This window comes from Phoxinus phoxinus, assembly GCF_949152265.1.
Source record: "Phoxinus phoxinus genome assembly, chromosome: 11".
NCBI classification, from domain to species: Eukaryota; Metazoa; Chordata; class Actinopteri; order Cypriniformes; family Leuciscidae; genus Phoxinus; species Phoxinus phoxinus.
In genome coordinates, this window is record NC_136886.1 from 35,057,879 (window position 1) to 35,071,599 (window position 13,721).

Sequence of the window (13,721 nt, forward strand, 5' to 3'; positions counted from 1 at the left end):
CCGCGACTAACTTCGACTCGACAGAGACGCCGAGAGCTAGCGTCCGCGACTAACTTCCACTCGACAGAGACGCCGAGAGCTAGCGTCCGCGACTAACTTACACTCGACAGAGACGCCGAGAGCTAGCGTCCGCGACTAACTTCCACTCGACAGAGACGCCGAGAGCTAGCGTCCGCGACTAACTTCCACTCGACAGAGACGCCGAGAGCTAGCGTCCGCGACTAACTTACACTCGACAGAGACGCCGTGAGGTAGCGTCCGCGACTAACTTCCACTCGACAGAGACGCCGAGAGCTAGCGTCCGCGACTAACTTACACTCGACAGAGACGCCGAGAGCTAGCGTCCGCGACTAACTTCCACTCGACAGAGACGCCGAGAGCTAGCGTCCGCGACTAACTTCCACTCGACAGAGACGCCGAGAGCTAGCGTCCGCGACTAACTTCGACTCGACAGAGACGCCGTGAGGTAGCGTCCGCGACTAACTTCCACTCGACAGAGACGCCGAGAGCTAGCGTCCGCGACTAACTTCGACTCGACAGAGACGCCGAGAGCTAGCGTCCGCGACTAACTTCCACTCGACAGAGACGCCGAGAGCTAGCGTCCGTGACTAACTTACACTCGACAGAGACGCCGAGAGCTAGCGTCCGCGACTAACTTCCACTCGACAGAGACGCCGAGAGCTAGCGTCCGCGACTAACTTCCACTCGACAGAGACGCCGAGAGCTAGCGTCCGCGACTAACTTACACTCGACAGAGACGCCGAGAGCTAGCGTCCGCGACTAACTTCGACTCGACAGAGACGCCGAGAGCTAGCGTCCGCGACTAACTTCGACTCGACAGAGACGCCGAGAGCTAGCGTCCGCGACTAACTTACACTCGACAGAGACGCCGAGAGCTAGCGTCCGCGACTAACTTCGACTCGACAGAGACGCCGAGAGCTAGCGTCCGCGACTAACTTCGACTCGACAGAGACGCCGTGAGGTAGCGTCCGTGACTAACTTACACTCGACAGAGACGCCGAGAGCTAGCGTCCGCGACTAACTTCGACTCGACAGAGACGCCGAGAGCTAGCGTCCGCGACTAACTTACACTCGACAGAGACGCCGAGAGCTAGCGTCCGCAACTAACTTCGACTCGACAGAGACGCCGAGAGCTAGCGTCCGCGACTAACTTCGACTCGACAGAGACGCCGAGAGCTAGCGTCCGCGACTAACTTCCACTCGACAGAGACACCGAGAGCTAGCGTCCGCGACTAACTTCGACTCGACAGAGACGGCGAGAGCTAGCGTCCGCGACTAACTTCCACTCGACAGAGACGCCGAGAGCTAGCGTCCGCGACTAACTTCCACTCGACAGAGACACCGAGAGCTAGCGTCCGCGACTAACTTCGACTCGACAGAGACGGCGAGAGCTAGCGTCCGCGACTAACTTCGACTCGACAGAGACGCCGAGAGCTAGCGTCCGCGACTAACTTCCACTCGACAGAGATGCCGAGAGCTAGCGTCTGCGACTAACTTCGACCCGACAGAGACGCCGAGAGCTAGCGTCCGCGACTAACTTCCACTCGACAGAGACACCGAGAGCTAGCGTCCGCGACTAACTTCGACTCGACAGAGACGGCGAGAGCTAGCGTCCGCGACTAACTTCGACTCGACAGAGACGCCGAGAGCTAGCGTCCGCGACTAACTTCCACTCGACAGAGATGCCGAGAGCTAGCGTCCGCGACTAACTTCGACTCGACAGAGACGCCGCTCTTGAATGTACTTTATTAGACAGGTGAGCAAATGTACATAAAACTAATCAATGTTATACAGCTCAACATGATGAAATGTTAGAATATGATCAGTATGTTATTCTAATGTTGATAGTTTACTGCTAGTCTCATACAGACAAACTAACACACAGAATAACATTATAACTTTAGTGTGATAGTGTAGAGCGAGTGAGACAGCGCTGCGTTACCTCACAAGCTTCATTCGTCTAATAAACTGTCCTGTGTGAGTATTAATACAGCACTTGCGGGTACGTTAGTTCGATAGATTGAAATGTCCTCATTCCTTTATATCCGCAGGACTCGCGTGTGGCGCTGATATCTGTCTCGCATTAGCACTCGCGCCTGCTTCACACTACAGTCATGATATAAATATCAATCTATTCACTCATCTATACACATTATTATATCCATCGGCATGACGACAAGTTCCATAATTCCGCAGGAAATTTTGCGTCATCAAACTACGCCTTTGTTATTGTAAGAGGTTAGCGACCCCTAGTGGCGAAAAAAATTACATATTGTATCTTTAAGGGAACATTCCATTTAATAATTTTGCAGATGTTACAAATGTTTTTTGGAATGTTACTTTTGAATTCTACATTCTAAAACAAGTTGTAACATTTAAAAAACATTAGACAAACAAGCCACTAAAATGTTTCATAAACGTTTAAATATACAGTATCTGCTTACTAATAAAGACCAGATAACTGAACGAACGTTCTATTAAAGGTATAGCGGAGGATTTTCTTCTTCCGGGTGGGTAGTGTATACTATTGGTCCACCTAAGTGTCAATCATTCTGGTGATATGTTTACGTAAGGCCGTTCACACGCTGGCGTGCGCTAAAAGCACAGGTTGGGCTTCCCACTGATGCCGCAGTCGCGAAGATTCTACTAGACAGGTAAAGTTTGTCATGCTATTTGGAGAAATCCAATTAAAATCACTGCTAGTAGGCGTTCCCTCTCGGTCGGGAGCAAATAGAAATTGGAGAGGGCGGGTCTTTTCTAAAAGTAGGAAAGATCCTCCGCAATACCTTTAATATTACTGGATGTTTGTTCACAACTTTGAGAACACCTTGTCAGAACGTTCTGAGTATATTAACAGATAACAAGAAACGTTCTGACAAGGTGTTCTCAAATATATGTTGTACACACACACAACACACACACACACACACACACACACACACACACACACACACACACACACACACACACACACACACACACACACACACACACGATGCTTCAGTCTATGCAGTGTTTTATGAGCTGACTTCTCCTACTCATGTATGAATGTGAATAATAAACGCGCGTGAGCAGAAAAGCTCATTATCCGCTGATCATCATCAGTGTGTCATAACCTCGCTCTGAGGACACATCACTGCATCTCATCTTACTCCACGGACCTCTCACTGCAGCAGTGCACACAAATAAACACAAACTCAGACAATGTTTGCTTTCCAAGAGTTTCGGAGCTTGTAATGCTGCTTCCGCTCGGTCCAGAAACCGCTCATTATCCCGTTCGGCCGCTCAGGAATCCAGACGCTTCCAGCACATTTAGATCTCCGGCTCTTAATCCTCCAGCGCTGCAGTTTACAGCCTCACAATGTGGCGTGTACACACTGTATTTCTCACAGCCAGACTCGTTTTGTGTGAGAAATGTAAATCTAATCGCTTTTAATTCTGTTCTTCACTGCTGTTTTAGGTCTTTGTGCATTTGAGTCTTGTAGCCGGGTTCATACTGTATGATTTTGCCGTCTGAGACTTAATTAAAAATCCTAAAAGGTTCCTGTAATCCTGAGCCAAAACCAGAAGTCTTTGATCACTATTTTAATGTTCTCCGCCAGCCGATTAATGACCAGATTTGGCTTCAGAGAAAGTTCTGGCAGTGGTTAAGTCACTACAACCATCAAATCAAACACCAGGAGCGCAGAACCTGATGACACAATACGTTCTCCAGAAAGTTCTAGCAAGGTTCTCTCAAAGTTATGATACTATGGTGTCCCCAGAATGTGTCTGTGAAACTTAAGCTCAAAATACCCCACAGATAATTTATAGCTTGTCATATTTGGCCCTTTTTGGGTGTGAGCAAGAACGTGCCGTTTTTGTGTGTGTCGCTTTAAATGCAAATGAGCTTTAGCTCCGCCTCCGTTCAGAAGAGGGCGGACTAGTTGCACGTGGCCGCCATGTTTGATTTACGAACAGCGAGTGTGCGGTTAGACACTTCCGGTTTCGCATTACGCCCGGTGCAGGGAGAAAAGCCGAAAATGACCTCTTATAGTTGTTTATAGAATAAATTATATAACTTAAAATACTACCAAGATCCATATTATCACACGAGCCAATGGCAATTAAATGCACGGATGTATAGTCAGATTAATGAATGAAATACAACCGTTCACGAACAGAAGATTGTATTGGACTCATGCTGCATACACAATGACAATTATGCCGACTGTAAATATAGTTACAACTCTTTTAAAATTTAAAACGGGCATTTAAAAAAAACACCTAAATGTCAAACAAATGTCTAGATAATAGTGGAGTCATGTTGTTTCTCACAGTTGGATAATCACTGATAGAAAGGTCCTATAATGAACTCCAAACAGGATATTTCATGTAACATGTTTATTGAAGGAAATGAAGCTATAGTTCCGTCTTGTCTTCGGGTGTGTCGGGCTCGTTCTGCTTCTGTCAGAGAGAAGACGTGTGTGTGTTCATATGTTGATAACAGCAGTGATTATGAAATGCTTCAGTATGTGTCCTCACCTGCAGTTCTCCGGCCAGGAACGAGTCGCAGAAGCTCTGCACGCGCTCAGTGGTGATCTCATCAGCCGGCATGAGCCATTGCTTGTCCGAGCTGCCATCGTAGATGCCGATGCGTGGCAGGTCACGTGACTCCAGGCCGAAGTATTCCAGCACGCGGGCGTTGGACTTCTCGCCTCCGTTGACCAGCACAAACAACATCTGCATTTCACAAAACACATTCAACAATCTGCACTAAAATCATCACACAGTGATCATAAGTCTTGAACCTCTTTTAAATCAAATATGAGGTTATGATTCATTTAGTTATTTTTCTGTATAATTATTTTTTTTTTTTTACAATTGGCCTACTGTTTTTTATATGTTCAGTATCTATATAAATGTAGGCCCTATAATTACAGTAGTCAACATTTAAAGTGGATCAAAAAGTTAATCTAAGTAGTCCTCCTAACACAAGAAACGGCTATTATTATATCTTTTTTTTTTTTTTTAACACTAGGCCTACTGCTGTTTTTTACTCAGCTATAGCCTATTCATTTGCATGTTTCAAGTTTGTAGTTCAGTATCTATATTATTATATTAGGTTTTGTTCCAAATTCTTGTACAACTTTGATGAAATGTTTTGATCCACTTCAAATGTTGACCTAGTATATTTTACAAAGTGAACTGTCGCTTTAAACTAAAAGATTTCCCTCAAATCAGTCTTACACACTTTCCACTATTTCTGAAAGTTCTGGAATGATCTGGCATGAATATTAGGAGAATATTAGGAGAATATTAGGGTCAAGTGGGCGGAGCGCTTGTGTAATCAGTTCAGAAGCTCTTAACCCCATTAGAGAGTAAAACAGTGCGACTTTACCCCATCATCCCCTTAAATAACACTTTCTCCATCGGTTCAACGCGGGAAAATCGCTCGTTTATCACCTTGCCGGTGTATTTTGGCGCGAGATCCCTGAAGCGCTCCTGAAGCGGGTCTGAGTCCGCGCGCCCTCTGGTGGCCAACAGCAGCACGTGCGTCTTCACCTCAGACTGGAAGAGACCCACGGCAGACTGACACACACACACACACGCACGCACACACACGCACACGCACACGCACACATTATTTATTGTGTATATTTAATTAAAAACTTTGTGGAAAATATGCTTTGAATAATTCAACAGATTTGTTTATACAAATCAGTTTTGTAATTTATTCTTTCACAGATTTATTTACTGTATCCTATCAAGATATTGCCCAGGTCTACTAGTTATTGCACAATTATTTTAATTATATAACACAATTATATATAATCAGATTAACACTACAAAGCTACAAGAAGAGACGAGTGTGTGTGTGTGTGTGTGTGTGTGTGTGTGTGTGTGTGTGTGTGTGTGTGTGTGTGTGTGTGTGTGTTCAGTACCGCTTGATTATACTCTGTGACGTAACGAACGTTATTCATGGTCATAAAGCGCACGAGTCCATCAGCATCAAGTTTCTTGGCCTCTGACAGATTCAGGTGTTCCTGATGAAGATCAGCCTGTAACACACACACACACACACACACACACACACACACACACACACACACACACACACACACACACACACACACACACACACACACACACAGTTTTCCAGCTAAGCTGTGAATGTTAATGTTACAGTGTGTCATTCTTCAAACATTATGTAAATGTTACTTTTGAATGTTCTCTGAACGTTCTGAATCAAGTAGTTACATTTAAAATTGTAACTTTCAATGAACATTATAATAACGTTTTATTTCTTTGGAAGCGTTTCTGGAAGAACTTTGAGTAAGCGTTCCCTGTTAGCTGTGTTTACCTTCCTGAAGATGGAGATGGTGTCCGAGGCAATGCCATATTTGGCCCAAACCAGCTTTTCGCTGCACAGAGCAACAGAGAGAGCCTTCATCCGTGCGGCGGCGGCCAGGAACTCTGGGTATCCGCGAGCATCGTCCGTCTGGTGGAGACAAACTGACTATCAACACTGATCATACTGTGTCTGCGTCTCAATTCGCCTACTTACACTACACCCTAAAAGTGTGTACTCTTTTTGTGTGTGTGTGTGTGTGTGTGTGGAGAAAAAGTAGATCCTTTTGAATGTGCCACAAAAAGTAGACAAGCTTTGGGACAAACTATCACGTCATACAATTGCATCTTTAACGCTTGCTCTCTGTCGCATCTTATCACAGTAAACTGGCCTGTCAATCATCTTGTCACAGTAAACGGACCTGTCAATCATCGTATTACTGTAAACTGGCCTGTCAATCATCTTGTCACAGTAAACTGGCCTGTCAATCATCTTATTACTGTAAACTGGCCTGTCAATCATCTTATTACAGTAAACTGGCCTGTCAATCATCGTATTACTGTAAACTGGCCTGTCAATCATCTTGTCACAGTAAACTGGCCTGTCAATCATCTTATTACTGTAAACTGGCCTGTCAATCATCTTGTCACAGTAAACTGACCTGTCAATCATCGTATTACTGTAAACTAGCCTGTCAATCATCTTGTCACAGTAAACTGACCTGTCAATCATCTTGTCACAGTAAACGGACCTGTCAATCATCGTATTACAGTAAAATGGCCTGTCAATCATCTTATCACAGTAAACTGGCCTGTCAATCATCTTATTACAGTAAACTGGCCTGTCAATCATCTTATCACAGTAAACTGGCCTGTCAATCATCTTATTACAGTAAACTGGCCTGTCAATCATCTTATTACAGTAAACTGGCCTGTCAATCATCTTATTACAGTAAACTGTCCTGTCAATCATCTCATTACAGTAAACTGGCCTGTCAATCATCTCATTACAGTAAACTGACCTGTCAATCATCTTATCACAGTAAACTGGCCTGTCAATCATCTTATTACAGTAAACTGGCCTGTCAATCATCTCATTACAGTAAACTGGCCTGTCAATCATCTCATTACAGTAAACTGGCCTGTCAATCATCGTATCACAGTAAACTGGCCTGTCAATCATCTTATCACAGTAAACTGAACTGTCAATCATCTCATTACAGTAAACTGGCCTGTCAATCATCTTGTCACAGTAAACGGACCTGTCAATCATCGTATTACTGTAAACTGGCCTGTCAATCATCTTGTCACAGTAAACTGGCCTGTCAATTATCTTGTCACAGTAAACGGACCTGTCAATCATCGTATTACAGTAAACTGGCCTGTCAATCATCTTATCAAAGTAAACTGGCCTGTCAATCATCTCATTACAGTAAACTGGCCTGTCAATCATCTTATCAAAGTAAACTGGCCTGTCAATCATCTTGTCACAGTAAACGGACCTGTCAATCATCGTATTACAGTAAACTGGCCTGTCAATCATCTTATCAAAGTAAACTGGCCTGTCAATCAATCATCTCATTACAGTAAACTGGCCTGTCAATCATCTTATCAAAGTAAACTGGCCTGTCAATCATCTTATTACTGTAAACTGGCCTGTCAATCATCTTGTCACAGTAAACTGACCTGTCAATCATCTTGTCACAGTAAACGGGACTGTCAATCATCTCATTACAGTAAACTGGCCTGTCAATCATCTTGTCACAGTAAACTGACCTGTCAATCATCTCATTACAGTAAACTGGCCTATCAATCATCTCATTACAGTAAACTGGACTGTCAATCATCTTATTACTGTAAACTGGCCTGTCAATCATCTTATCACAGTAAACTGGACTGTCAATCATCTCATTACAGTAAACTGGCCGGTCAATCATCTCATTACAGTAAACTGGCCTGTCAATCATCTCATTACAGTAAACTGGCCTGTCAATCATCTTATTACTGTAAACTGGCCTGTCAATCATCTTATCACAATAAACTGGCCTGTCAATCATCTTATTACTGTAAACTGGCCTGTCAATCATCTCATTACAGTAAACTGGCCTGTCAATCATCTTATTACTGTAAACTGGCCTGTCAATCATCTCATTACAGTAAACTGACCTGTCAATCATCTTATTACAGTAAACTGGCCTGTCAATCATCTTATCACAGTAAACTGGCCTGTCAATCATCTTATTACTGTAAACTGGCCTGTCAATCATCTCATTACAGTAAACTGGCCTGTCAATCATCTTATTACAGTAAACTGGCCTGTCAATCATCTTATTACAGTAAACTGGCCTGTCAATCATCTTATCACAGTAAACGGGACTGTCAATCATCTCATTACAGTAAACTGGCCTGTCAATCATCTTGTCACAGTAAACTGACCTGTCAATCATCTTGTCACAGTAAACTGGCCGGTCAATCATCTCATTACAGTAAACTGGCCTGTCAATCATCTCATTACAGTAAACTGGCCTGTCAATCATCTCATTACAGTAAACTGGCCTGTCAATCATCTTATCACAGTAAACTGACCTGTCAATCATCTTGTCACAGTAAACTGACCTGTCAATCATCTTGTCACAGTAAACTGGCCGGTCAATCATCTCATTACAGTAAACTGGCCTGTCAATCATCTCATTACAGTAAACTGGCCTGTCAATCATCTCATTACAGTAAACTGGCCTGTCAATCATCTTATTACTGTAAACTGGCCTGTCAATCATCTTATTACTGTAAACTGGCCTGTCAATCATCTCATTACAGTAAACTGGCCTGTCAATCATCTTATTACTGTAAACTGGCCTGTCAATCATCTCATTACAGTAAACTGGCCTGTCAATCATCTTATTACTGTAAACTGGCCTGTCAATCATCTCATTACAGTAAACTGGCCTGTCAATCATCTTATTACAGTAAACTGGCCTGTCAATCATCTTATTACTGTAAACTGGCCTGTCAATCATCTTATCACTGTAAACTGGCCTGTCAATCATCTTATCACAGTAAACTGGCCTGTCAATCATCTTATCACAGTAAACTGGCCTGTCAATCATCTTGTCACAGTAAACTGGCCTGTCAATCATCTTGTCACAGTTGAAATCCTCCACATTTCATGTCCTATCGTGTCGGAGAGAAATGCAGAAGCTCGTTGACCTGCAGTCGGTCTGTCATGCGAGACTCTCCTCATATTAATGCAGAATGATGCTTTTAAAAGTCAATGGCCAAACAGATCTTTATGAAGCTCCACACACACATCGCAGATGAAATATAACATGGATAACATTCAAAATATATTTTTTTATCAGGTTAAACTTTGATTAGTCCCTCAAACCTTTTCAACATATATTTATATATATGCTTTGGGACACACTTATTTTAATCTCACACACTGCTTAGGATGATAGTGTGGACATTGAGACGCAGGGTGTAGCTTCATTCTGAGAACTACAGCTCATGTTTTGCCGGATCTGTGGCTCTGGTTGAGCGTGTGTGTTTATGGAGCGCTGAAGGTGCCAATCCCACAAGAGACGCTCCCGGATCCCGGACCTCCTCCACACAGAGTCGGCCAGAGGACTCGGCATTCTGGGACTCCACAGCGGCAGACATTTCCTGAGACTCACTGGGGGAATCACCTCTTCATCGTCTAGCTATACTGACTACACACACACACACACACACACACAAGCACACACACACACACACACACACCCAAAACCTACCCAACACAAACACGCACACACGCACACACACACACACACACACACACACACACACACACAACCTAACCCGACCCCTAAACCTACCCATCTCACACACACACACACGCACACACACACACACACACACTAACCCTACCCCTAAACCTACCCAACAAACACACACACACACACACACAACCCTAAACCTACCCAACACACACACACACACACACACAAACCCTACCCCTAAACCTACCCAACAAACACACACACACACACACACACACACACACACCTCGAAGAACCCGATGACAGCCACTTCGCTGGAGTCGATGAAGGCCTCGGCCGCAGGAACATCCTCCAGTCTGAGGACGGCGCTCTCTGAGGATCAACACACACATTCCTCAACTCGAGCGCTGGTCAGTGTTTCTTCATTTCTTCATGCCTCAGAGCCTAAACTTGCCTTGCTTAAAAATGCCAATTTAGCAGATTAAAGCTGTTGTGAGTTTAATTTTGCAACCATACAAGCAATCAAGCACACAGCCAACAAAATGTTCTAAGAACATTCAGGTTATAAAAACTTTATTTCTAAATGTTCAAAACAAATGTCTTTGTGCAAATGTTTTGAGAGCATTATTAAACATAACATTTAATGAACGTTCTATTAACGTGAAGAATGTTTGTTCATAACCTTCTTTAGGCATTCTTTAGGTAAACCATATTTGAGTTAGTTATTCAAGTTAGTTTGAGGCTTATATAAAGCATATCATTTCTGCAAGATATTTGAAGACATTTCTCATATTGATATTTAATGATATTTGAGTCTTCTGACCGCTTACCTGGATCCTCTGCCGTCACACACACAGCCAATAAAGACAAAACTACGAGAAACATCATGACTGCACTGAATATGGACAGACTGTGTGAAGAGAGAGAGAGAGGAGAAGCCCACCGGTCACGCTCTTGTGTGGGGGGGTCCCTCCGCGGGTCACGTGACCGTCTCAGGGCGGACGCTGATTGGCTGAGGTGTGAGAAACGGACAGGTGTGCGGCTCCCGGCCCGTCAGACGCTTTAGATTACGTGTCACTGAAGACACACGTGTTGCTTTTGCTCCAGAAGGAAACTCATTCTGGAAATTAATCTCAGTCATGAAACACAATATTGTAAAAGGCAAAGAGATTTTCATTGAAACTCAAGGATCAAAACAGACATCAGAAGATATCTGCATCACATTTGTCATATTAAGAAATTATATATCATATTAAGAAATATAAATTATATATAAATTGTCATAAAATTTCATATTAAGAAATTATTTATTTGTATAGCCCATGTAAGGGTCCATAATGTTTATAAGAAATATGTATTTTTAATTCTATATTTTAACATAAAACAAAGCAACAATGACCACAGACCACAAATCAAAACACATAAAAATGATAAAAAAATAAAAAAATAAAACAATGAGAAAATAAGTAAATAAAAAATAAATAAATAAAATCATACTTGTATCAATTTTATGTTTATGTTGACCCACCAAGGTTTTGCAAAAAACGTTTGTGAAATCCTGGGACTAAGCAAAAATCCGTACATTTTTACATTTTTGTACATCCGTACACACGTACATTTATACATTTTATATATCCAACGAAAGAAAATTAGGCCTGTGAAATATTTGTACTCAGATTATGAAGTGCATCTTTTGAATGGATTATCATAAAATACACCACAGAGATTTGGATGTGTATTTGAGAGTGTGTGTTGTGTCAGTCAGGTGTCATGTGATCTGAGGACACACACACACACACACACGTGACAGAGAGACTGACAGGTGAATCCTCCTGGTGATGATACAGCGGATCACACTGATCCCAGAACAGCATCCGGATCCCTCTCTACAGACGGCTGGCTGGTGAAATCGTGTCTGGTTTGTCAGTGTAAATGACATCTAAAGTCGTCATGAAACTGGAGTTACGCTGGTCTATCCTTCTCTATTGTGTTGTATATCGAGAGAAGCGCTTCTGGAACAAGAACACATGTGGGCGGGAATTGATTGGATGGTTGTGATCTGCTATTGGCTGATCTCATGTGATTGACAGGTTGCCCCGCCCTCACGCCAGTAAACAGAAAGCATGGGTTGTTGTATGCGAATGTTATGCATGAATATGTTGTGGGGAAAAAAAGTGCAACCCATCACCAGCCCCTCATTTAATTGGAAACATATAATTTCAAAATGATCTTATTTCACAATATTAAACATATATAAAGCGATTATTAAACTGTATATCAGCTGTAAAACCAAACAGTGTGTGTTTCGTTCAAGCTTTGTGGGTCCAGCAGAAGAACATCCGAATGCGTTTTAACTGATATTGATTCACTTCTTCCATTTAACATTCATCAACATGATCAAGCCAACAAAAATATTCTGGCAAGATTATGAACAAACATACTTCCAGTAACGTTACTAGAACGTTCATTCAAAGTTAGGCCTATCTGTTTATTTTTATTTTTATAATGTTCTCAAAACATTAGCACAATAATGTTACGTATAGCCTAGACTGCTTATTGTTTCTGAATCAATTTAGTTGGATGTTTATATTACACGACTTGCTTCAGAACGTTCAGAGAACAATCAAAAGTAACTTTCTCTAGGAGTGAAGTTGTGCTTTACATCAACGACCACAATGGAAATAAGTTTTGTTTAAACTTTGGTTATCCTTGACAAATTAGTATATTTTTCACTATTATTTTGCCTAATAATAATAATATAAACGTTCCCATAATGTTTGAAGAATGATACATATAAACGTTCACTTAATGTTCACATAAACAAGAATACTTTTTTTTTTAAAGGACGTTTTGAACGTTCAGAAATAAAGTTTTCAGCCTACCTTAATGAGAACATTAGCTAAATGTGTTGTTGTTTTTCACATGCTTCCGCCGTGCCGTGCATGTGCTCGTCTGTAATTGGTTAAACCGATGTGTTACAACACTCATGATCCGGTTAAACGGGTTCACATCGGGATTAAGAGCTGCGGGATCCAGAGAGTCAGGGTTTAAAATAGAGCTAATGCTCAGCTAAGAGTTAAAAACAAACTGTTTTCATACAGACACCAGTTATGCAACATTTAACCTGGAGGAAAGGTCAGAGGTCACTGCAGTTTCTGGAGAGATGTGTGTGTTTTAATGTCAGCGATGTTCATTTCTAGATGAGTTCATTGCCACAAAGATCAGACCTCAGAAGATCTTCATGAAAGTCATGCATGAATATTGGACATGAACGGCCTTTCAATTCAAATTTATGAAACTCTCATTTTGATTATGATTATAAATAACCATTTGATGCATATTGTATATATTTTACACAGTGAAAACACAATTTATTTGACTAAAACTTCATCAGAAGACACGGTGAATGTTTGTATATGGTTGCCAATGAAAAGGACGCTAATTTTTTTAATAAAATTGGTTGGATATTGACTCATTACTTCAAAATCTTTTGGCTTTAAGATTTTCCCCAAAAATAGGCAAGAATGAACCTGGTGTCCTCCATGATTCATATTTTTGCTCACTTGAATGCAAAACTCATGATTATGACTTCAGATGTGGGAAGTCTCA

The 13,721-nt window shown here is 42.1% G+C and overlaps 1 protein-coding gene across 1 annotated transcript; it reads right to left on the reverse strand.

Annotated features, from left to right (window-relative positions):
* Positions 1 to 4,392: 4,392 nt before the first annotated feature.
* erp27 (endoplasmic reticulum protein 27) lies at positions 4,393 to 11,026 on the reverse strand. The gene is made up of 7 exons (XM_079629098.1): positions 10,943 to 11,026; positions 10,399 to 10,484; positions 6,365 to 6,502; positions 5,946 to 6,062; positions 5,467 to 5,592; positions 4,546 to 4,743; positions 4,393 to 4,467 (listed from the first exon to the last, which is right to left on the reverse strand). Exons 1-7 carry the CDS (start codon positions 10,998 to 11,000, stop codon positions 4,423 to 4,425), a joined length of 768 nt encoding a protein of 255 aa, XP_079485224.1. The 5' UTR covers positions 11,001 to 11,026; the 3' UTR covers positions 4,393 to 4,422.
* Between the last annotated feature and the right edge of the window lie 2,695 nt (positions 11,027 to 13,721).